The 27283-nt window shown below is 38.6% G+C and overlaps 1 protein-coding gene across 1 annotated transcript in view; it reads left to right on the plus strand.

The window, feature by feature from the left end:
• The window catches only part of LOC136835319 (uncharacterized), a 165411-nt gene extending 139045 nt beyond the window's left edge, over positions 1 to 26366 (plus strand). Inside the window, exon 4 of the mRNA XM_067098659.1 lies at positions 26084 to 26366. Within this exon, the coding sequence (XP_066954760.1) occupies positions 26084 to 26242 (159 nt within the window). The 3' untranslated portion in view covers positions 26243 to 26366. The remainder of the gene's footprint in view (positions 1 to 26083) is intronic.
• The last annotated feature ends 917 nt before the right edge of the window (positions 26367 to 27283 follow it).

Consider the following 27283-nt stretch of genomic DNA (forward strand, 5'->3'; position numbering starts at 1 on the left):
ATCCGTCGAGATAATCCACACTACAAAGTAAAACTAAATACTCCACTTCAAGCTGTGGCTGTACGGATTAATTTAAGAAGGCAATATACTATATGTTCCCTTTACATTCCACCCAATAGTCTTGTCTCCCAAGAGGACTTAATATCCTTAATGTGGCAGCTACCAGAGTCATTTCTTCTTCTTGGTGACTTCAACAGCAGACATCCATTGTGGGGAGATGTAACATCAAACCAAAATGAAATTGCATGGCATCTATTGTAGAAAATGAAGATATAGGCCTTCTTAATACTGGAGAACCTACCCATTATCACATTCAGACTGGTACTGTCTCCTGCATTGACCTTTCAATTTGTAGCTCTAATTACAGTGTTGATTTTAGTTTGAGAACAAGTGATGACTGGCATACCAGTGACCATTCTCCAATTATAATCAGCACCAATGATGATCCACCTATCCCAAGATCACCACGATGGTGCTTAGAGAAAGCAAATTGGAAAAAATTCAAAGATTTGAGTGAGTTGGAAGGGATGCCAAAGATTTCCCAAGTGTAGATGATGCCCTCGATCTACTCCATGGAACTTTCCATACTGCAGGCTTACATTCAATTCCTCGAACTAAAGGACTTTTCAGGAGATGGCCAATTCCATTGTAGTCAGAAGAGTTAAGGCTGCTACATCGAGCCACAAGGTCATCATTGACCAGGTGCAGTAGACATCGCACCGTGGATAATGTCATCACTTATAAACAGTGGAGGGCACGATTTCGAAAAGCTATGAAAGCTGCCAGAAGACAATCATGGGCAGGATATGTATCCTCTATTAATAGCAGAACACCAGTCAGCAGTATTTGGAAGAAAATAAGAAAAATTCAAGGTAAATTTACACCCAATCCTCCTCCAGTACTTATCAAGTAAATAATAATCATGTCACTGATGCCACAGAAGTTATTAGTAATATATTTTCTGAACACTTTGCTCAAGTCTCTGAAAAATCAGATAGTTTCCCTAGGACATCATTTCAGAATGATGGAAGAACAACAGGTACTTGACTTTTCATCGAACAAAAGTGAATCTTACAATATGCCTTTTTCTGAAAGGGAATTTGACTGCTTTAGCCAGGAGCAAGAACACTGCCTCTGGCCCAGATGAGATTCCTTATGAAATGTTTAAACACATTTCAAGGAACACAAAACTTTTTATAATCAGCATTATCAATAGAATATGGGATGAAAGCAGCTACCCTAGCATATGGGAATTGGCAACCATGTTACCCTTCCTTAAGCCTGGAAAAGATCCTCTCTATGCAGCAAGTTACCACCCCATTGTGTTAACTTGCTGTTTGTGTAAATTAATTGAAAAAATGGTAAATGTAAGGCTGATGTGGTATTTAGAGCACAACAGTATTTTAACACCTTCTCAGTTTGGCTTTCGAAAAATGCACTCCACACTGGATATCTTACTGCAACTTGAAACCTCTGTCTGTAAAGCATTTGCCTCCAAACAACACCACGTGACAGTGTTTTTTGATATAGAAAAGGCATGTGACACTGCTTGGAGACATGGAATTCTCAAGACAATACATAATAATTGTCTGTGAGGAAAATTACCTTTATTTGTCAGATCATTTTTACATCGTAGGTATTTTAAAGTTAAAGTTGGCAGTACTTTATCAGAGAAAAGGTGCCAAGAAGAAGGTGTTCCCCAGGGCAGTGTTCTCAGTGTAACACTTTTTGCTCTGGCCATAAACAGTGTAACATCTGTTATTCCAAAAGAGGTCTTGAAGACGTTATTTGTGGATGACCTGTCAATATCTTTTGCTGCCACCTGGATGACTGTAGCCGAAAGAAAGTTACAAATAACGATAAATAAGATAGCAAGTTGGGCTGAGAAACAGGGCTTTAAAGTCTCTGTAAGTAAGACTACTGCTGTCCACTTCTGCCGGATCAGTCAGTGGAACTGTAAAGGTCTCAGAGCCCGTACAGAAGACCTTAAAGTTTTAATGCATGAACTCAATCCAGGGATTATATTCCTACAGGAAACAATGTTGGGCAACTCTGCTTATAATCCTGGACTAAATTATTCAATATTTAAATCATATCCCCCAACTGGTGATCGTGCCCATGGAGGTGCTGCAATTATTATTAATAAATCTCTACAGCACTCCACAATACAATTAAATACAACACTACAAGCTGTCACTATTTCAGTCTTTTTGGAAAAGAGGATAACAATCTGCTCCTTATACCTTCCACCAGACCTTGATTTTAACATTGGAGATATTCAGTCGTTAATTGACCAACTTCCAGCTCCTTTACTTCTGCTAGGTGATTTTAATGCCCACAACCCCCTTTGGAGAAGTCTGTTTTTAGATAGTAAAGGGAAATTAATCGAAGACCTTATTGACAGGAATGATGTTACCCTGCATAATAATGGGTCAATGACTTTCCACAACATTCACGATAATCATTTCTCTGCACTGGACCTTAGTATTTCTTCAACTAGTATCCACCTTGATTCTAGTTGGTCTGATAACCCTTAAACGCCTACTGGACGTACCATACGTCGACTAAAATTGTCTGTTGGGTGTCAAGTGGGTTTTTGTACGTCAACTAAAAATGCTTTTTAAATATTCGCGGAAAAATAATTATAGGCCTAGTTTGCGAAAGGTTTTAAATCACGCGCCTTGAGGGATGCTGGGAGTTCACGGATCAAGCTGTTGTTTTGTTTATAGCGATCACCCAGTCTGTATGTACTTTCCCTCCTTCTCGTAGGTCCAGAAAGCATCAGTGCTCGTCCGAGAGCGATTTTTTGGCGAATCCGTGTCTTGCAGAACTTTGGCGAGTGTTTGCGTATTTGTGAGGCAACAGGACGTTTGCAGAGATGCCTCAACGTCATCAGGACGTTACAAAAAGGCGCATACTGCCTGTCCAGTGAGCGTGTGAGACAAGTTTTAGACTGGGATGCTGGAGAGGGACCAAGTACCCAAGATGACCCAGCTTCTCAACGCCATGTTGTGCGGCCACGTGTGACCGAAGGGGACCAAGGACCTCATCATCGGGGTGTCCTGAGGGGCATCCAAAAGCATTTGGGAGGCCTCCAACAAAAGGACATTGACAAGTACTTGTCGGAGCTCGATCGAGAGGAGGTGGGAAGTCCTGATTTCGGTGGCAGTTGGTCAAATAGTGATGAGGACATCACGCCTGATGTTAGTGATGACAAGTACTAACTTTAATGTCCGTAGTTTGGGAGCCACAGGAGGAAAGCCAATTGGAATTTAGTGGTTTCAGTTTATGTTAGGGAGTCTGAGGAGGAGGCCCCGATTGTGGCTGGTGGAAAAGACAGAAATTGATGGTGAAAGTGAGGAGACGGACCAGCTGGGAGGGTGGGAGTGCCATAAACGTGAAAATCAAGCACAGGCCCGTAGAAGGTCGAACGTCGCAACAGCTTGGGTGAAGGTCGTTTGTCCGAAAGTGATGAGGGGTGGTTGGAGGACCCCACCCCACCTAACATGCACCCATTCACGGCAGCACCTGGACTGACTGTCCCTGTGCCTCTCACTGCACTGGGGTTCATTCAGCTCTTCCTGACTGGGAATTGCTGGAATTCCTAAAAGAGACCGCAGATTACTGGTCGGTACTGCCGTGAGGAACTGCAGACGACGTTGTATCGCTGGCGGGCCTGCAACCTCATGGACATGGCGCATTTTTTGGGGCTCCACATTTTTTTTGGAATGATGCCTGCTGCCGACGTCAGGCAATATTGGAGGTGGAATTTTTTTAAGTACAGCAATGTATCGGCATTATGCCCGTGATAGTTTCCTGGTGATGGACAGGTATTTCAACGCCTTCAACCGAAGGGCTGTACCATGGAATAACCCCGACAGCCTCATCTTAGTCCGTCCAGTGTTGGAGTACATTCGTGAACGGTGCCAGTTTCTCGTGGTTCCTTCCAAGAACCTTTCTTTGGATGAGGGGATGATGCCATACAAAGGGTTTCCAAGTATAAAAGTGTACAACTTCAAGAAGCCAAAGAAATATGGTGTAAAGTTATTTTTCATCCCAGAAGCCAACACTGGATACGTCGTGGACTTCTCGGTGTATTCTGGGGTCTTCTCCATGCTGCGTGACACTGTCTTCGGTCTTGTGGATCGTTTCCGTAACCAGGATACCACCTGTTTATGGATAATTATTATAACTTGGTATCCCTGGCCCAGGAACTGTATGAAGCAGGTGTGCACGTCAGTGGTACCCTTCGGTTGGTGCGTGGGGAGAATGACCTCAAGGGTTTGCTAGCCAGATGCAACATCTGGCAAGAGGAGAGACAAGTGGCGGCGGACGGGAGATGTCTTCGTCATCTGTTGGAAATCCAATTGGTGCCCATGATTTGAGTCATGGGCCCATCCAAGAAGAGATCATTCAGCAGAAGATCACGTCGGCAGGGCCAAGTTCTGTATGAGGAGTTTCGTGTCCAACGCCCTACTGTCATTGGGCACTACAACAGGGGCACATGGGAGGTTGATCTCTTTGATCAACTCATCCAGTATTATCCCTTCGCCAGGAGAACCAGGAGGTGGACACAGAAGCTCGTCAAATACCTCCTTCAGTTGGCCCTCCAGAATGCCTACGTCCTTTACTGTGGGTACAATTCTGACGCTCTGAGGTTGACCCCCATCCAGTTTCTTGAGGTGGCTGTGAATGCCCTCATAAACTTCAACCCAGAGGAGTGGCCTTCCAACGGTGCCCCCCTGCCCCGAGCTCCAGCTCTGCCCCAAGAGGAAAGGGCAGATATCGCTAGGAGGGCCAACCTCGGTCTTCCTGCTCCTGCCGCGCTGCCGCCCTTGAAGATGCCCATGCCCTGGATGATTTGGCTGGCCTGGATGATGCCGCCGCCCTTGGTGATGATGCCGCCCTCCCTCACATTCCAGTGTCCCGTGGGTAGTCGACCCTTTGTCGGCTGCAGGCAGGAGATCACACACTGGAGCTCCTAGAAGGGCGTAAACAGAAACGGTGCTGGGTGTGCCATATGAATGGCAGAAGGAGAGACACCAGGATTACGTCTGTTGCACCTGCAAGGTAGTACTTTGCAGGTTCAAGCCAGTGTAACTGCAAGTACCACACTGCTCTGTTATATGTTGAGGCGCCTAAGCGACAATTGAGCCAGTTGGATGGTTGCGGCCCATCCGCTAGTCTGTCAAAAGTGCGCTCCCTCCTCCGCCTGTGCCTCGTCATGTCGAGAGAAAAAAATGCAAGACTCTTCAATGGAGGAGGGAGAAAACAAGAACAGAACGAAGAGTCAGGATTACAGTGAGTATTCTGCATTGAATTTAATTTTAGTTTTGTATTTATTACAAGTTTTATATATATTTGTATTGATGTTTTGTATAGTTTTTATGCAAAAACAAAGTTTTTCAAAGCATTCCTTTTAGTTATGTATCCGTACCAAAGTAAAAAACAATATAATATATATATGTATATTTATGAATGTGTAGTATATATATATATATATATATATATATATATATATATATATATACTATATATATATATATATATATATATATATATGGGTCTTTTAGGTAAGCAAAAATCTAATATTCTGGTGATATTCAATCCTTTACCTTCATTTTGCAACAAACGGAAAATCTCTAGCACAATATTTCGATTTATGGTGAATTTTGAAAAAACTTTTCCTTAAGCTATAAATACGGAAATCCACTGAAAATGTTAGCATTTCTTGAGTCACCTTGTCGTAATTTTTTCGCCGTTTTATATTATTCGTTACATAAAGTGTTGTACATCAAAATGTGCGCAATTTCATGTAGAATAAAAAAAAAAAAAAAAAAAAAAAAAAATTCTTTTAGCTCTTAACAGTTTTGAAATATTTTCATTTAAATCACGATAACTGACAAAATTTTAACATTCGGTCAACTTTGACTCGACCGAAATGCTCGAAAAACGCAATCGTAGGCCAAAATTCTTACATTCTAGTAATAATCAATCACTTACCTTTATTCTGCAACAAACAGAAAGTCTCTAGCACAATATTTCGATTTATGGTGAATTTTTAAAAAAAACTTTTTCAAAGCTTGACAGCTTGCTGAAATCCACTGAAAATGTCATCATTTCTTGAGTCACCTTGCCGTAATTTTTTCGCCATTTTATATTATTCGTTACATAAAGTGTTATACATCAAAATGTGCGCAATTCCATGTAGAATACAACAAAAAATAAATAATTCTTTTAGCTCTTAACAGTTTTGAAATATTTTCATTTAAATCACGATAACTGACAAAATTTTAACATTCGGTCAAATTTGACTCGACCGAAATGCTCGAAAAACGCAATCGTAAGCCAAAATTCTTACATTCTAGTAACAATCAATCATTTACCTTTATTCTGCAACAAACAGAAAGTTTCTAGCAAAATATTTCAATTTATGGTGAATTTTTGAAAAAAACTCCTTCACTCGCGCACGTGGACTCCGTTGAAAATCCTAGCATTTCTTGAGTCACCTTGTCATAATTTTTTTGCCGTTTGATATTATTTGTTACATAAAGTGTTATACATCAAAATGTGTGCAATTTCATGTAGAATACAACAAAAAATAAATCATGCGTTTAGCTTTTACCATTTTTGAAATATTTTCATATAAATAACGATTAATAGAAAAAAATCAACCTTCGGTCAACTTTAACTCGATCGAAATGGTACAAAAATGCAATTGTAAGCTAAAAAACTTACAGTCTAGTAATATTCAATCAATTTCCTTCATTTGAAACAATTGAAAAGTCTCTAGCACAATATTTTGATTTATGGTGAATTTTTAAAAAAAACTTTTTTTTACGTCCGTGCGTTACAAATTCATGCATCATTTTGTGATAATATTTTCTCTGTGTTGCTTTAATCGTTTTACAATCTGTTATATACCAAAATCATCGCAATTTAGTGTACAATACAACTAAAAAAAATTAACTCATTAGCTTTAACCGTTTTGCTTACAGCGCGATTTGTATACAATTATATAGTTTTTTTTTTTTGCTGTCATATATTCCAATATTTATATATGATAATGATTATTTTTTTTTTTTCATTTCTGATGGTTGCATACTAAACTTCAGGCAATGAGAAAAAAAGGAGCCACAAATGAACTCTTTAATCTTAAAAACTAAGCATGCTGTGATTTTTTGAAAAAAACTTTTTTCCGCTTCGGCGCTACCTCCCTAACGCCGCCGGCATACAGGAGATGTTTTTGTAAATAGGGCTTCGGCGTTTAAGGGTTAATGAAGATTTAATTGGAAGTGATCACTACCCGATCCATTTGAAATATGCTCTGAATGCTCCATCTGAAGTTTTACATAAGTGGAAGGTAGAGGACGCAGACTGGGATAAATTCAGTAAGGATGTCAATCTAGATAGGGAGTTTGAGTCCTTTCATTCTCATCTAGATGCCTATGATTACTTTATTGAATCTACTTTGAAGAGTGCTGAAAGCTCGATTCCAAAAACAAAAGGCAAACCTCGTAGACCTGCAGTTCCCTGGTGGAATAAGACTTGTGGTATTCTGAGAAAGGTGACTAGGAAATGCTACAGACGTTACAAAACTAGTGGCTCCCCTCAGTCTAAATTAATCTACAAACGTGCTTTAGCCAAGCAGCGGCGCTTTTATAAGAAAGCCAAAAGAGAATGTTGGCTTTACTATATTAATGGAATAAACTCCAAGACGTGGCCCACTAAGAGTGGTGTGGCGCAAAATAAGGAAACTGAGTGGAAAATTTGTTGCGCCACCATTACCCTCACTAAAAATAAATGAGACACTAATCACAGAGCCCACTGAAGTTGCCAATGAGCTAGGAAAACACTTTTCTAAAGTTTCCATCCCTAACAATTATTCTCCAGAATTTCAAAGAATTAGGAATTCTGAAATGTGTCTGAAGTTTGATTTGGGAAAATCTGAACCATACAACTACAAATTTTCCCTAAGAGAACTTCGTGAGGCGCTCTCCTCAAGTGAATCCACAGCTCCAGGTGAGGATACAATTGTATATGAAATGCTGAAACACCTCCCAGATGATGCCAAAAAATATTTACTCAAGATTATAAACAAAATATGGGAAACTGGAATTTTACCCAAGGACTGGAAAATATCCATAATTGTCCCTGTTAAAAAGCCTAATAAAGATGCTTCCCAAGCCACCAGCTATAGACCAATAGCTCTTACCAGCTGTGTATGTAAGCTGATGGAGAAAATGATAAATACTAAGACTGGTTTGGCACCTGGAGACCAGAGGATTACTATCGCCATTTTAATTTGGTTTCAGAAAAAAACTGCTCCACCCTTGATCCCATGCTGAGGCTGACCAACCAAATCCAGCAAGGATTCGCCAAAAAGTGTCAGACCATTGGCATATTTTTTGACTTGGAGAAAGCATATGACACTACCTGGAGAATTGGCATCATGAAACAATTGCACAAGATGGGCATATGTGGAAGAATGATCAGGTTTATATATTCCTTTTTAACAGACAGACTTTTTAAGGTAAGAGTGGGAGACTTTCTCCCAACCTTTTATGCAGGAGGAAGGAGTTCCCCAAGGAAGCGTTTTAAGTGTAACACTTTTTTCAGTGGCAATAGATAGTGTGATTGAAAAAATCTCGCCCCCTGTTAAATGCTCGCCTTTTGCCGATGACCTTGCAATGTACTGCACAGGATATGATTCCTTGTCTGTATGTAAACATTTGCAAAGGTCTATTAATGCTATTACTAAGTGGGCTGATGAGAATGGTTTCAAATTCTCCTCTTCCAAAACAGTTGCAGTAAGATTCACCAGTTGCCGGCGTGTGGAAGAGGTTCCCACACTTAGTTTAAAAGGGTCCATCCTTCCTTATGAAGAGTGAAGTTAAATTTCTGGGGATGACTATTGACCATAAATTAACATGGGCTAGCCACATAAATGCCCTAAAGTTTAATGTTAAACAATCTATGAATATTTTAAAGGTTGTTTCTGGATTTAGTTGGGGGCTGATAAGAAATCCCTTCTGAGGCTATATGACTCTCTGTGTCGATCTAAGCTGGACTATGGCTGTCAGATTTATTCCTCAGCCTGTAAAACCAATCTAAAGGAAGTGGATGTTGTACACAACATGGGGTTGAGAATATGCTCAGGGGCTTTTAGAACTTCGCCTGTTGAAAGCATTTATGTTGACACAGGTCATTTACCCCTTGATCTAAGAAGGCAAGAGCTAGGGTTGCGATACATGGCTAGAATGAAAAGTGCTCCCAAAAATCCCTCCTTTCAGGCACTAAAGGAAACAGACTCTCGAAGTTGTTCTGGTACAAGAGCTTCTAAACCATTGTAAATTGGACTGAATGAGGATGTTAGGAATAGTAATCTTAAATCCCAGAAAGTCCTGGAAGTAGAATATCCTGTAAATCTTCCATGGCTTATCCCAGAAGCATCAGTATGTAAGAAACTGTTTAACAAAAAGGACTGCACTGAAGAAGAGATTAGGGGAAAATTCTTAGAGCATGATGTTACCCATACTAATTTTACAAAAATCTATACAGATGGATCAAAGTCAGATAGTGGTGTTGGTTGCGCTGTTATCCTTGGTGATACAGCGTACACAGCTAAATTACCTAACTCTGCATCAATATTTACTGCCGAATTAACAGCCGTAGTGTCTGCCCTAGATTTAGTTTTTCAAAGTAGTGACTCTAATTTTGTCATATACTCAGACTCTAGAAGCACATTAGAAGCTATTAAAAAATGTAATAGCTTTCATCCATTAATTAAAAAAGTTGAGGAGTGGCTTTTTTGTATATATTGTTGACGTAAATCAGTCTCTTTCTGTTGGGTCCCTTCTCACGTGGGGATTCGTGGAAACGAGATGGCAGACAGGGAAGCGAAAGCTGTTGGTATTTTATCAGAAACCTCTTTCAGAAAAGTGCCTTATACAGATCTAAAAGGTCCCATTAGATCTTATGTTTTAAGTAAATGGCAAGAAAGGTGGACTTCTCCCCTTCTTGCCAATAATTAGAAATATAGAAATATTAGGGAGAATATACTACTGTGGTCTTCATCATTCCAGCTTGACAGACGAACAGAGGTTATTTTAACCAGATTAAGGATTGGACACACTCGTCTGACCCATCAGTTTATTTTAGAAGGAAGCAGCCCTCCAGAGTGTGCTTACTGTGACGAGACACTAACAGTGGAGCACATTCTGGTGGTCTGCCCCAGATATTTTAACCAAAGAGAGAGATATTTTCAGGGTAAATCCCTGTCTGATATTTTGGGAGATGAAGCAGATATTTCTGCTATTATCTCTTTTTTAAAGTGTATTAAAATTTTTAACGATATTTAATTTTATTTAATAATTTCTTACATCACGTAGAATTTTAATGACATTAATTTTTTTTATGTATATAGCACATCATTCATTAAACTTCATACCCTTATTTATTGGTCACATCACTTCATTTTATTTATTAATCATTTCCTTCATGAATTCATAACTTTAACATAATTTATATTTTCTTTCCATTACGGCGCTGAATGGCCTTGTTGGCCCCAGTGCCTGGGCTTTTGCCCTAAATATCATACATCCATCCATCCATCTGCCGGATCTGGGGAGTACATCCTGATCCAGACCTCTAATTGTATGGCCATAGAATCCCATGTGTAGAACAAGCGCGCTTCTTAAGCCTAGTTTTTGACATCAGGATGACTTGGGTCCCCCATATCAAACATATCAAAGCAAAGTGCCCAGAAGCTCTACACATCTTGAAGGTGCTGTCTCACACCAGTTGGGGAGCTGGAAGAAATCTTATACTAAAGCTTCATAAAACCTTAATCTTATCGAAGCTGTCATACGGTTGTGAAGTATATTCTTCAGCCTCTTCATCTAACTTGATTCTGTTCATCACTTGGTTATTCGTATAGCCACAGGAGCTTTTCGTTCATAACCAATATCTAGTTTGCTAGTTGATGAAGGAGAAATACCCCTTGAACTCTATCGTCAGTCATCATTACTTTGATACTGGTTTAGAGTGCAAAGACTTCCCAAATCTCTGGCATTTGCTTTGGCAAACAAATATTTTTAACGGATTTTATGAAAATCATCCAAGGTATCTTACTCCTTTTAGCTATAGAATTAAAAAGATTTTAGAGGATACAAATATTGGAAAATCCCTGTACTTCCTTTTGTGTATCCCACTACTCCTGTCTGGAAGTTACCTGCTGTGAAATTCTGCAGGTACTTCAATGGAGCAAAGAGGGATAAATCTGATGAGGAAATGAGAGCAATATTTTTAGAGCATGCTTCAGAGCATATAGATACAAGATTTATATTTACTGATGGTTCCAAATCCAATGCTGGCGTTGTTTATGGAGTTTTTAGTGAATCTTTTAACCGAAGAGGTGCTCTTCCTTCAGTTGCTTCAAACTTTAGAGCTGAGCCGTATGGCATCTTAGTAGCACTGGAACATATTGCAATACTCCCAGTGTCTGGCTACACAATATTTTGTGACTAAAAGTGCCTTACAGTCCCTGGAAGTCTTCAATACTGACCATCCCTCAGTGTTTCAGTGGATCTTCTCGCACTATTATAGTGGAAGCATTGTTTCTTTTTGTTTGGTTCCTGCCCATGTGAACATATCGGGAAATGAAAAGGCAGACCAGCTAGCCAAATTGGCAGCACAAATTCTGATACCCAGAAAATGTCCTGTTCCATATCGTGATGCATTCCATATTATATGGAAATCCATCCAGCAATTATGGGCACTTCAGTGGGACAGAGTAGGCCCCAATAGAATGAAAAAATTCACTAGTCAGACACCCTTGGAAATATGGGAGGTTGTATTGTGTAGATTACATATTTGCCATACACGTTTAACTCACGGCTTTGTGATGAATGGAGAATGAGCCCTTCTGTGACGATTGCTTGGTTCCACTGACTGTTAGGCATTTGCTGGTTGAGTGTCCCAGTCTAGTGGAACTTAGGAATCGTTTTTTATCAAATAGCAGTGAAGTAGGTGGTAATTATAACATGGCAAAACTGTTGGGAGAAAGTATATGTATTAATAATATGTCTTTTACCAAAGAAGCTGGTCTTCTCAAATGTATTTGACAGCTGTGCTGTCTTAGTATATATATATATATTTTTTTTTCGTAAGTCATACTGTTTATCGGATCAAATTTATTAATAGTTCTTTTTAGCAGAATTTTATATATTTATATATTTATTTAATTTAGTTTTCTTTTTTGTTTTTTCTTTTTTAAAAAATTTATATGTAGTTCTGTTTAGCAGAATTTTAATTTTAATTTTTATAACATACTATAAAAGTGAAAAGATCACATTTAGTGTTCGGCGTCGGTGACCCTGGTAGTTGTGGCGCCAGATAACCCACAATTAATCAATCAATCTACCCCTAGTCACACTTTCCCCTATCCACAGCCCTCCTCCTCTCTCTCCACATACTCATGTGCTTCTGACCCTGATGCCTTTGCCAGTCTTGAGTCTAGAATAGAGTCTAAGTTTGACAAAAAATAGGAGTGTTGTATAGTGTCCTTATGGACAAAGTATTCAGTGATGAAGTGTCTAGTGAAGGTCAGTGGAGGTGGTGGTTTCCCGTCCCGTCGCTTAATCCTGATGGGTTCTGCTGCTTGGTCTTCAAGACCTAAATTTCATAATCAGTCTCCCAGACGAAGGTCACTGTCCCGCTCCCCTGAACCTGGGAGAAGACATACTGGAGGTCCAGGGGAGGCTGGCAAGGTTTGTCCACGGGTTGCTGCCCCCTCAGTTGAGCCTGTTGCAAGATCCCAGGCTTTGACAGACTGCCGCTGGAAAGGCTTGTCGTTAGATGTGCACTGCTTGTCTTTGGGTTCGGACTCAGATTCCGTCCGTGGGCGTCGCAGACGCTGCCTTGATTTGTCCCGGCCACTGAAAAAGCACATGGATGGCTCGGCTCCGTCTTCTCCATCGGTTGCCAAGGGTCATAGGGAGACCCTTAACAACCCACTACCTTCTTGCAGCTACAATGTGGATCCTTCAGTCTTTGCCTCGGTTCAGCTACGTTCACATCATGGGATTCTCCTGTTTCATTCCCTCCCAGGGATTCCAAACGCCTGAAGCATCGTTTTAAGTGCCTGTTGCCCAAGATCCCGTCTTGTCCCTTGCTCCCAGCCTGCGCTCCCGAGAGCCCAGTTCTGGCTCCAGTGCTTCCAGCATCTGCTCCCATGCACCCAGCTCTTGCTTCTGTGCACCCAACACCTGCGGACCTCGAGCACCTGGCGCCATCCTCCAGGCACCCAATTCCTACTCACCATCAACCGTCTTTATCTCTTGAATACCAAGTTTCCACCTCGGATCCAGACAACCCCTCACTGGCACCCTTCAAGGAACAGATGTCAGAGATCTTGAGCTTCATTAGGAAAGTGCCCTCTTCAAAGCCTTCTCAAGATTTGTCCCTGTCTCCTGTCTCTTCTGAAGACAAAGAGGAGATTGAACAAGATGCTTCTCCTCCCCACAGCCTATGCATGTCTTTTCGGTTCCTGTTGACGAGTTTTCCTACCTTTTTCTCACGGATGCTCTGTCATCTCCTGCTTCTCCTTCTCTCCTTATGAGGAGTCTTCCTGAAGATCGCTCTAAACTTGCCAAGATGGTGCTTTCTTCCTCCAAGAAAGCAACGAAAGATACTGAAAACTGGCTCTCAACGAAGAGAGAGCAGGGCAAAGCTACTTATGCCCAGCCTCCCTCTCATCTGGTCAAGAGGAAATATCAAACGTATGTCACCGGGAAGCTCCCTCCCTGGGAGTCACTGCCTCCTCCCAAGAGGACTTTTCCGGCCTTATCAACTCTTTTCGTCAGTCAGCCTTCGCTTTGGCCAAAGATTTCTTCTCGTCCTCGGAACTGGACCATCTCATTAAGAACCTCTTCAAGGTTTTTGAAGTAAAGACAGTCCCTGGTTATCAGTGGGGGTTCTGTTCCGACAGCATGATGATAAGCGAAAATTGCCGATAACCAAAAATAGCTAATTTTCACTACTTACTGACATCGATAACCAGGAAGCTAAATAGTGAGAACTGTGGTAGGACCATCAACTTCCCGATAATATTCAAACCTGAGAGTTACCAGATTGATAGCTCAAAGGCAGAACTATTCTTCAGGACTGGACCACAGGTTCCAGGGGGTTCTGGTTTTAGGGATAGGACTTTTGGCACTCTATTCGGTTTGCCCATAATATGATTTGGATTGGGACGATTGTATTCCTGAAATACTCTCATTCCTAGCAACCAGGTTTGGCTTACACTTGGGCGCCACTAATCATGTTGTGCCATCCTGTGGGGTAGGGTAGGGGACGGATATTTGGGAGTCGGTTCTCACTTGTGCCATTGGTGAAAGAATAAACTCCATGAAAGGCTGATATCTTTTTAAGGTTTCCAGGTTTACTTTTTTTTTTTTTTTTTTCCTGATACTGAAATCTTTATGAATAGTAGTTGTAAGGATTCAGGTACCCCTGGGCCCTGGGATGACACTGATTCGGCAGAGTTAACAACCTCTGAAACCATCTCTGACATTCTTTGTCTAGAAAAAAAAAAAAAAAAAAAAAAATCTTGATGTACCGTATTTGATGGCTTATAAGACGCATGTCTGCATAGGACGCACCCCAATTTCAGCAGGACATTGAGGGAAAAAAAATAAGGTTTCCTAGCCTATGCTCATATGATTTTGGTAAGTAAAAACTGTAGTATTAGGTTATCATATGCATATTGTTTCTTACCAACAGAATCAACAAAAACATTAATAAAGAAGTTATTTACCATATTTATATTTATCAAAATATGTATTATACAATCAGCCATTTACTACGATCGAATGTTTTGTCTGCTGCTGAAAGCTACCTCATAGGTTTACCAATAGATTGCAACACGTTCAGTTGTAAACATTGTTTCTTACCGGCAGAATCAACAAAAACATTAATAAAGATGTTACCTACGCTAATATGTTATATATATCCATTATATATTATAAAAGTATGCAACCAAGCTCTGGAATTTACTACGTTTCATCACTGCAGCTGAAAGCTGCCTCTGGGCTTGATATGAATACCGTTAAGTGGCAGCACCATCGTTTGTAAGCGTGCAGACGACGTTGGTGATGTACAGTAAAATGATTATGGAAAATATTTGGGGAAGAAGAAAACACAGTCCATACACAGAAACTTTACTATTGCCAAAGTTAGGAAAATAAAATAATAAAACGTAAGACATCATAATAAGTGAGCATAGCAAAAATAGAAAACTAGGCCATCAAATTTTATTCCTCTTCAAAACCAGAAAATTCACCGTCGTCAGACTCGTCACTAAAACCCAGGAACTCCTCAACATCATCATCATCATCATCTTGAAATAATGCGTCATCCTCTATTCCATCAAGAGCATTGCTGATACCACACTTTTTAAAAGATTTCACAACAATTTCTGGTTTGATGTTATCCCAAGCTTGCTTTACCCATTCACAGACTTCTGCAATGCTAGGTCTTTTAATCCTTCCTGTTGGTGTGATGTCGTGGTTTGGCATTGTCATCCACTTGTTCCAAAGCTCCTTCATGTTTTGCTTGAATGGCCTATTAAGAGATACATCTAAAGGTTGCAGTTGACTTGTAAGCCCACCGGGAATAACTGCTATCTCAGTCTTTAATTCTGCCACTTTCCTTTTAATGACTTCAGTTCTATGGGCTCGTAACTGATCCCAAACCAAGAGGGAAGATTTTCTTAATAATCCACCAGGACGTCTTGCCCATACATCTCGTAACCGTAACGTCATCCCATCCTCGTCCATCCAACCTTTAGGATGAACATGAACATGCACACCTTTTGGTATTTTTTCTTTGGGTAGAGTTTTTCTTTTAAAAATAAGAAAAGGGGGCAGTTTTGTTCCATCGGTGCAACATGAAAGAAGAACCGTATAATGTGTCTTTTCATGACCTGTAGTTTTCACTGCAACAGTCTTTGCTCCCTTCTCGCTCACAGTTTTATTTGGTGGAACATCAAACCTTAGTGGAACTTCATCCATATTTCCAATCTGGCCTAGTTCAAAAGGAGTTTTTTTTTCTGGGAGCTATAACAAAATTATGAAAATTTACTATTTTATCATCATAGTCAGCTGGCATTATCTGTGCAATTGTCGCTTTTGTTCGTATTGACAAACCTTCCCTTTTCATAAACCGATAACACCACCCATCTGTGCCTTTAAAATTCTCAATCCCGTGTTCGTGTGCAAATTTCCTGGTTTCGTTCCTGATCATTTTCGTAACACACACCTGCCTGAGTTCCTTTGATCTACTACCCACTTTTTTATTTCCTCATCAATTGCATTCCAATGTGGGGCTGAAAAACGAAGGTTACTGTTTCCTTTCTTCGTTCCCCGCAGTTTTTCTTGCAGCCCCCAAGAACGTACCATTTTTTCAGTAGGAGGAAGACCAAAATATCTTGCTGCTGCTCTGTTGCCGTGTTCTTTAGCATATTCTATAACTTGAAGTTTGTAACGAATAGTGTAACTTTGCCTCTTGCTTCCCATATCCATATTTGCAGGGGTAAAATCCAGTAAATAAAAATGTTTCTTATGTAACGGCTCGAGTCTCTTGAGCAACTGAACAAAGCCATGTTGTTATTCTTAAAAGAGAATGCTAACACGAGTTACGAAGTATCAACTCAACGAAGCCTTGTTATTATGCCTAAAGAGAATGGTCGCAGGAATTGTCAACCACCAATTGATCGAAGCCATGTTGTTATGCGTAAAGAGAATGTTAGCAGGAATTGCCAACTACCAACTGAACGAAGCCTTGTTATCCGTAAAGCTCTCGAGATAATTACCAATAGGTGGCAGCACACGTACTGTAAGTCTGTAAATGTGGAATGCGGCGATGCGCTGTAGACGACGATAATGATATTAACACATTTTAATGAAAATATCGATAATAACAACGTAGATATTGATTATAATACTAGCAGTGGTAATTGCGGTGATGGTAAGTGTGACAATGATAAATAATTATAATAAACTTTGTTTTTTAATAGGTTATTAGGATAACACCGAATGTTAGGCTAGTCTACAACATCTACGTGACGTTTCATGTATAATTTCGGCCAAAATTCCTAAATTTTGAGCCTACATTATGTACATAGGACGCAGGGGGGTTTTTTAGGCCATTTTTTTTTTTTTTATTAAAAAGTGCGTCTTATACGCCGTCAAATACGGTAATTGCGCTGGAACCATATGCTCCAGTACAGAGAGAGAGAGAAAAAAAAGCAAATACTGTCTTGACCCAACCTTGACTCACTTTGACTCCCTTTTTGGGAGTGGCAGTTGGTCAAGGTTTCTAACCTTAGAAACTGACCAGAAAATATCAGCACTCAAGTTGGAAAATTATTGAGTAGACACTCTAGGACTGAAATGTTGTTTAGACAAATAAAAGGAAAGACATGGCTTATAGAAGCCACAACAAAAAATCAGTCTGAAAATTATTTAATAAAAAATATAGATAACAAATATGAAAATAAAAAAAACATGGTACTATGAACAGTATTCAGGGTACCATTGTACTTCCTGAGAATAATAACAAGTCAGTTGAAAAGAAAATACTATTAGACTCACTTAAAAAGAGATACCCCAAGTACAGGATTGTGAACTATATGATCTGCCAAGTAAACAGATAAAGAAATCTTAAAAATTGCAAAAATAAAATTTTGAAGGTCAAGATCTACCTCAGGAATTAAAAATTTTAGGCCAAACCAGAGAAGTAAGACCATACGTCCCAAAGCCGCTGCAGTGTAAAAATTGTAGTAAATATATGGACATGCAAAAATATATTGTCAAAATAAACTTGTGTGTGCGTATTGTGGATCTGAAGAACATGCCACACAATGAAAGTGCAGCAAACAGTGTGTGTGTATTGTGGATCTGAAGAACATGCCACACAATGAAAGTACGGCAAACCGTGTGTGTGTGTATTGTGGATCTGAAGAACATGCCACACAATGAAAGTGCAGCAAACCGTGTGTGTGTATTGTTGATCTGAAGAACATGCCACACAATGGAGGTGCAGCGAAACAAAGTGTATAAACTTTGGGCAAGACCATCATGCAAGATCCAAAGAATGTATGTACTATATATACAATACATTTAAAAATATTACAAGAAAGAACTGGAATGTCTGTTAAAGAAGCTAAATTAGAATTGAAAGTGAGAGGAATTCTAGATTGCCTAAGAAACGTACGTATTCTTTAATAACAAGAACCAATCACGTAACAAAAATGCATACAAATAGAAATAATGGAACACAGAAAAGTAAATCTCAAGAAGAAATTAATGCTTTAGAAATAAAAACTAAAATGGAAGAGAATAAAGAAACTGGTACAAATGTGATAGATAATATTTTATCCAATTCATTTGAAATATTAATGCAAATAGGAACACAGGAGGATGCTACTATAGAAGTGACAGAAGAGGGTCGTGATGGAGTGGAAATTAAAGGTTTAAAAAAATGCCTTTGGAGAGAACACCACCCAAAATGAAAAAAACCAACTATTAGAGCAACATCGGTTAAACCAAAGACAAAGGATATGAAGAAAGAACAAAAACGTAGTAAGAATATACCTTTATCTCCTAAAATAATGGTAAAACCTATGGATACAGATATTCAAAACACTGAAGTTAAAGATAACAATGATTATGTCAAGGGAGAAGAGATTACTCCATCACCAATAATTGGTACAAGAGCAAATGAAACGAGGAATGTACGTGAAAACACGGGTGTAACGAATCTTTTGTAGGATTATGTAATAATAACAAAAACATGACAAAAGATGGTTTAACAAACATTATAAGAGATTTTATGAAATATAGAAAAAAATAAACCACAGATTTGAGTACCCATGAAAAAGGGTGCTTGGGCATTGAACACTTAGTATATTACAAAGAAAGGCAAATGAATGTTGTGAGTAAATTATTAGAAAAGATCCTCCAAGTTGATAATATAAAAAAAAGAGTAAAACTCAGCTACTATATAATCAAATATTTTCAGTAGCTATATTATACAATGGAACAAAATTGTCTTCAGACCAGATTACACCTAGGAGAAATTACAAAGATTACTAAAAGAGTACGAACCAATGATATTATGTTTACAACATGTCAGCAAAACAATATCAACAGTAGGTAAATATACCCTAGCATCTACATTTAGAAAGGAAGAAGGAAATTTAGGGACTGCTGTTTATGTACATAAAGTATGTTATGACAAAAGTACCTGTAAACTTCACCGATCTGTAAATATCGAGTAGTAGAATACAAATATAAAACGATGTTTGTGATTTATAAATTTATACAAACAAACAAGTAAAAATTATGACTGACAAACTTAAAGAATTATTTAATAATGCCAAGGAACCTACATTAATAGTAGGTGATTTTAATGCCCACAACGTAGTGAGAGACTGTAATTGTATAGACTCAAATAGAAGAGGACGTAAAATTGAAGAATTCATAGATTCATATGACGTGCTGCATAAATAATAATGGAATCAGCACATATTTTTCTAAAACACCTGGAACATTTCCTCGGTCGACTTAACTCTGTACAACAAACATAGTAGACAGATTGGATTGGAATATAGTTGAGGACTTGCATGCAAGTGATCATTTCCCAATATTAATTTTATTAAATTACAAAATAATCCCACCACGCATGTCCCTCAATATAACATTTGTAAAGCAGATTGGGAGCAATATGAATTCCACACCAGGAATATCCAACCATTTGAACATTTGAAAGACCATAATGAAACTAAAAAATCTCTTGTTGATTTCATTAAAAATGCTGCTGATAAAGCAATACCAAAATCGAAATCTCTTCCAACAAAACACAAAGTCCCATAGTGGTCTGAAAAACTAACAATCATTAATAAAAATAAAACACCAAATTGGAAGATGATCAGGTAATTTGAATAGAAAGTTCAGTAAAATATACCATACATTACCAGTATTAGAAGGAATTTTACAAAAAGTGACTATACAGTAAACCCCCCGTATTCGCGGACTCACGCATTTGCGGGTTTCTCTGTGGAACATATCTACCCAATATTCGTGGAAAATTCGTCCATTCGGGGTATTTTTCACTGAGAAATATTCACTAATTACTGTATTTTCATATAATTTTCATGAATAAATGCACTTTTTCTAATAAAACTATTAAAATACTCAGGTATAAGCAGTTTTACACAGTTTTTCTTGTGTTTAAACTATCAAAATGGCAGTGCTAGTGTTTTTTTAGAGGGGTTTTAAGTATTCGTGGATTTTAGCTATTCATGGGGGTTGCGGTACACATCCCCCGCGAATATGGGGTTTTGCTGTATTATTATTAGAAATTGCTACATTAAAACCCTGTAACAAAATATCTGCAAAACTTAAAAGAAGTACTGTAATTCAAGGAAGAATAATTTCAATGAGGAAATAATGTATCAGATCTCTAATAATACTCCCATACAAAAAAAGATGCAAAAGGAATACAGGCAGTCCCCGGTTAACGGCTGGCTCGGTTAACTACAATCTGTTTTTCTGGCGCTTGTCTAGCGACGAAAATCTGCAACTTTGGGTGCTGAAAATCGCCGATATCCGCTTTGCGCCAGAAATTGCCGATTTTCAGTTAGTGGCGATTTTCAGTTATCATCACGCCCCCCAGAACGGAACCCCCGCCAATAACTGAGGACTGGCTGTACTTGATCCTAAAGAAATAAGTAATGTAATAGGAGAAAATTTTGCAAAATTAAGCAGTGACCAAAATTTAGAGTATTTCCGCACAAAGAAAAATAGTATAGAATTAATAACAATAAACTTTGAAACAACATAAGGTATATACAGTATTATAATCGAAAATTTAATATGGAAGAGCTGGAATTTGCTCTGTTGAACAGCAATAAACCTGCCCCTGTCGGTGACAGTATTTGTTGTGAGATATGTGCCATTTAACTCCTTTGGCAAAGACGTACTTAATAGAGTTTTTTAACCACTTATGGCTTTGAAATTTATTTCCTGATGAATGGCGTAAAGCTATAATTATTCCTATCCCCAAAACCTGGAAAAGATCCCAGTAATGTAAACAATTACAGACCAATTTCTTTTAAGAAGTTGTTTATGCAAATTATTAGAAAAAATGGTAAATGCTCAACTAATATGGCACATTCGAGAAAATAAAATTGTGACTCCCACTCAATTTGGGTCACAATGTAACAGATCGACACTTGATTCTCCGTCTAACTTGGAAGACCACATACAAAGAGGATTTGAACAAAAACAAATTAGTATAGCCGTCTTTTTTGACACTGAAAAGGCGTATGATACTACATGGAGATATGCAGTATTAACCCTCTAACGCCGAGCCTCTATTTACAAAAGTGTCTGTTGTATGCCGGCGGCGTTCAGGAGTTAGCGCCAAAGCGAATCCCTCCCCACAAATATCACATCACACTTTTTGCAAGATTAAAGGGGTGTGTGTGTTGTTGTTGTTGTTGTTGAACATTTGTTTTTTTTTTTTTTTTTTTTTTTTTTTTTTTGTCTGCCTGAGGTTTAGTATGCAACCATCAGAAATGAAAAAAAAATATCTATCATATTGAAATATATGACAGCACGAAAAAAAGTTTCATATACAGTAATTGTATACAAATCGCGCTGTGAGCAAAACGGTTAAAGCTAATGAGTTATTTTTTTTCTTTGTATTGTACACTAAATTGCAATGATTTTGGTATATAACAAATTGTAAAACGATCAAAGCAACACAGAGAAAATATTATCACAAAATGATGCATGAATTTGTAACTCGCGGACGTAAAAAAAAAGTTTTTTTCAAAAATTCACCATAAATCAAAATATTGTGCTAGAAACTTCCCGTTTGTTGCAAAATGAAGGTAATTGATTGAATATTACTAGACCGTAAGTGGTTTAGCTTACAATTGCAGTTTTCGACCATTTCGGTTGAGTTAAAGTTGACTGAAAGTAGAATTTTTTATTTATCGTGATTTATATGAAAATATTTCAAAACTGATAAAAGCTACAACCATGAGTTATTTTTTGTTGTATTGTACATGAAATTGCGCACATTTCCATATATAAAACTTTATGTAACGACTAAAATAAAATGGTGCAAACATTACGACAACGTGACGAAAGAATTTCCGAGATGTTCGGCCGAGTTACCGTGAGGTGTAAAGAAAAGGTTTTTAAAAAATTCACCATAAATCAAAATATTGTGCTAGAGACTTCCAGTTTGTTGCAAAATGAAGGTACATGATTGAATATTACTGAAATGTAAGAGTTTTAGTTTACAATTGCGTTTTTTGATCATTTCGGTCAAGTTGAAGTTGACCGAAGGTTGAAAATTTGGCACTTACCATGATTTATATGAAAATATTTCAAAACTGATAAAAGATACAACCATGAGTTATTTTCTGTTGTATTCTACGTGAAATTTCACACATTTTCATATACAAAACTTTATGTAACGACTAATATAAAACGGTGCAAAATTTACGACAAAGTGACTAAAGAATTTCTGAGATGTTCGGCAGAGTTACTGCGCGCGGACGTAAGGGAAAAGTTTTTTCAAAAATTCACCATAAATCAAAATATTGTGCTAGAGACTTCCAAAATGAAGGTACATGACTGAATATTACTAGAATGTAAGAGTTTTAGCTTACAATTGCATTTTTCGACCATTTCGGTCGACTTAAAGTTGACCGAAGGTTGAAATTTTGGCACTTTCCGTGATTTATATGAAAATATTGCAAAGCTGATAGAAGCTACAACCATGAGTTATTTTCTGTTGTATTCTACATGAAATTGCGCACATTTCCATATATAAAACTTATATAATGACTAATATAAACCGGTGCAAACATTACGACAAAATGACGAAAGAATTTCTGAAATTTTCGGCAGAGTTACCGCGCAGACGTAAGGATTTTTTTTTTTTTTTTTTTTTTTTTTTCCACCATAAATCGAAATATTGTGCTAGAGACTTCCAATTTGTTGCAAAATGAAGGTAAATGATTGAATATTACTAGAATGTAAGAGTTTTAGCTTACGATTGCGTTTTTCGACCATTTCTGTCGAGTCAAAGTTGACCGAAGGTTGAAATTTTTTGTAGTCGACGTATGGTACGTCCACTTGGCACCCAACAGACAATTTTAGTCGACGTACGATACATCCAGTCGGCGTTAAAGGGTTAAACACATTACATAAAAACAGCATCCGTGGACATTTACCTAGGTTTATCAAAAACTTTTTGACAAATCGCACTTTTCAAGTGAGAATTGATGATGCATTGTCAAGTACATCCTTAGTGCACACTGTTTACTTTAGCAAAAAATATTAGTAATAATCTACCTATCAGAATTATAAGTATCTTGTATATGGATGATTTTGCCATATATTTTTTTATTGCGTAGTCGCCGTTTTGTCCTCAAGGGTTTACCTTCCATGGTCTACCAGAGCTCCATGGTGACCAAACTAATGTCACAGAATTCTCTTCTAGTTGGTCTTTTGGCCATGTATTGTGTCGTAATGATTAACATTATAACATATGATGGAGTATATAATGGACTCAAAGATAAGAGGGCACTTTCCCTTACCTTCAGCAAAGCTGAATCCAGTTTTTCCAACGTCAAATAACCTGCAAGAAAGAGAAGTGACTATTGCGCATGAGCATCTGCCCTCTTGTTTACAACCGGGCCGTTAAAAGACCAAGGAGCCATTACTCTGTTGGTCAATGCAGGTTGATCCCATGCCTTTTCGTCAGGGAAGTGGGAGGGTTTTGAAGACTCAACAGCGACTACCAAAAATAGGTTTTTCCTACGTCAAAACCTGTTTTTTGATAGCGTAGTCACTGTTTCGTCCTCAAGGAGCTTTACAAAAGAAATTGACAGGTGACGAAAAAGGTTTAAGCTCTCTCTTTTTAATCCCAACACCCAAAAGGAAATATCATTTCCGGTCCAAGGTCAAGCCACAGATTTCAAGTCCCATTCTTTATTCCAAGTACTTTTCAGGTTTTGATAACAAGGAACAAGAAACTATGCACGAACTTACATTTTAGGATGTAGTTCTACAGTGGCTTACCTAAGTATGCTGGGTTTTGTTGTAGTACTGTCACCCATCTCCCAGCGATAGTTAGCATACTCACCGTCAAAAAAACCGCAGCACCTAGGGGTTAAGACTAACTATGCCACCTGCTGATACACAGTGTAGTCGAATTTGTTCAAACATGTGGCAGTGATTTAACTGATGACCACCCTATACATTTGGAGACTTCTTTGAAAGAGACGTTTCTGAAGAAGGCCAAAGACATACTTTCCTAACATCATGTGACCTATGGAAAGTGTGTGGATTTCCATTTTTAATGAGAAAACACTACAATCATTCTCAATCTTTGTAGGGAGAGTGGTTAGTTTGTGTTAGGGTGTAGGAAAGTAGGACCTTCTGGGGTGTTTGCCGTGACTTCTAGGTAAACCTTAAGTGCTTGAACTGGTCGTAATGTCTTGTCTGCTAAATTGAATTTTCATATAAGAATGAATTTCCTTTTTAAAGGATCCATATTCTTGGCCAGGAATGTTGGGCCCTGGGACAATAATAAATGATGGTCAGCTATTTGCGTGATTCATCGTCCCCATCTAAGAGAGCCCAGTTCACTAATACTGTACGAGCTCTTGATGCTAATGCAATCAAGATCACCTTTTGTAGCCTGTGCAGTGTGGTTGTATTGGGTCCACTGAATTGAGGGGTTGATAGAAGTCTAAGCATACATAAAACACAATTAGCCTACCTTAGTATGTAGCCTTAAGGCTAAGTTACCATCTCATCTAGCACAGATTACGATTTCATTTAGTCCTAATTACATGGTCTAGGCTAAGAATTTAGTCCAGAAATGGAATGTTTCATGAAAAGTTACCACTTAACTTGATATAAGGTAATGCCTAAGCTAGTTGTCGATTATTTAGCTCATGCTAAAGTGCACAGGCTTATATAAAAGGGAAAAGATTTATATTAATATGTAGCCTCATTGTTAGGCTATCGATTTACTTTGCCCAAATATTGTTATTTTTGATCCTAGGATCCTCGGTCTAAGCTAGGCCACTTAGGATACGTAATTCAAGGATGTACATAGACTACCGACAACATCCACTATTAATCTAGTCTGAATTATTCTCACTTACTGCAAAGATTATTGTAGACATTGTATAAACTGAAAGGATTTTCCATATTAATAGTAAGTTGTGGAACATTTCTTTTTGTTAAAACATTTAGTTAGAACTTAAAACAATTTTCGTTTTAAGAACTATATAACAATCAACGCTTACGAAACTAGGTAGGCTAGTGATCAGTGAGCCAGGTTCTGGCTTTAACAAACAAATTATATAAATTCTAGAAGTTTAAAACTAAAACTCAATTGTTTGTTAATATTGAGCACTTTTGCTATTTTTGATGTCTCCATAATCCTTTAACTGAAACTGAGAAAGTCAAATTTTTTCCGAGCGCTGGTAACGACGTGAACCGTTCATTTTGGACCAAACAGAAGTAATCTTGAGGACTCAACAGCGACTACCAAAAATAGGTTTTGCCTACGTCCAAACCTGTTCTTTGGTCCCTTGGGAGTCCAGTTGTGTCAGTTAAAGTTGAGTGTTGGATAATAAGGATCCAGATTATTAGGAGCTTCCTGTAATGGCAGTCGCATATTGAATAATAAAATTATTGGTAAAATGAGTCTTTGTGTTTATTTAACAGAGCAGTGTTTAATTTTTCATCTAGAAATATTTTAATGTGAAAAGAAATTCTCATTGTTTTCCTTTGAATAACTCCAATGTCCTCCTTTGGAATTTGGGACTTACCTTAATAGTTGACTATAAAGTAAACACCAAGTCAATTTTGCCATGAATAACATTTTTCACAGGCAGTTAGTGGAAGTGAAGATTTCATGACCTACTTACTTTTATGACTGGATTTCCTTGAATACTGACTTTTATTTTATTCTGTTTCAGAATGCCCCTACAACAAGCTTCCACAATGATTGTGATGATGATGTTAATGTGGATGCTGCTTTGGTGGACGCAAATTGTCCACCACTTCAGGGAAGAAAACCTGACAGTTCTGTATTTAAAAGCTCTGACAAGGTAACAGTGATCACACGTTACAATTAGTTTTGCCATGTAAAAAGTAGCAGACTTGACCTTGATTCTAACCATCTTCCATCTTGTAAGGGGGAAGAAGTTTTGTTTTTGTTTAGGGCCACTCTCTTTACTCATTTTTTTCCCTTAGTTTTGTCTTCGATTGTCAGTTAGCATATCTGTAAGGTGTCAAAGAAACGAGCAGGTAAAAGTTACTGCTACTTTATTACAGATCCAGGCAGTTTATATAGCGGCCGACTGGCGCCGGCCCGCGAAAGACAATGTAATTGACTGTGACCTGAGGTCGAAACAATAAACAATAATATGCAGTGAACAAGTACAAATTACAATACAAAACATACAGAACTTCAATATGGATACAGTCTTGATGCCTGTGAATGAAGAAACATATGATACACAATGCATGACATTTGTATAAATACGTATAAAGTAAAAATGGTTAAAATTGCGTGACCTGGCACGTTTTAGGCGTGACTAATTGAGTTTGAAGAAAATGGGAAGTCACCAAAGAAAACATGCTCAGCGGAGACTTAATGGCGCCGCTGAAACACAACACTGGCGTCGATGTGGTGACTTTACAAATACTCCCCCCCCCCAGACGAGGGACGCGTCTGACTAATCCCTGTATCTGCTGGGACGCTGAAGGGTGCCGCGACTCCTTAAAGATAACGGAGGGGTCTCCCGCCTGTGAGGCTGCTGGTTGGGCAGTCCCTTCCTGGGGTGGCCGCGCCTGTGGGGGTGAGGGCGTGCTGGAGTGCGGTTGGGTGGAAGGGGTGCTGCGTCGCTGTCGGGACTCTCCGACAGGTAGGTAAACCTCCGAGTCCGCAAGGTCCGCGTTTAACTGCATGAAGGAGGGGATACCCGCGTCCATGCTCGTTCCTTTGATCCCTTACTGGAGTGGGGTACTCGCGTAAGTACGCACTTTCGTGCGCCGTGTGGTTCCGCTGGTGGGGTACACCGACGAGAGTCAGCACGCTCAAACGCTGGTTACAGCGCCGTGTTTAGGCTGCTAAGAGCGTTTTGGAGAAATCCTGGAGCCAAGACTAAGTCGCC

Source organism: Macrobrachium rosenbergii, chromosome 55, assembly GCF_040412425.1.
Source record: "Macrobrachium rosenbergii isolate ZJJX-2024 chromosome 55, ASM4041242v1, whole genome shotgun sequence".
NCBI classification, from domain to species: domain Eukaryota; kingdom Metazoa; phylum Arthropoda; class Malacostraca; order Decapoda; family Palaemonidae; genus Macrobrachium; species Macrobrachium rosenbergii.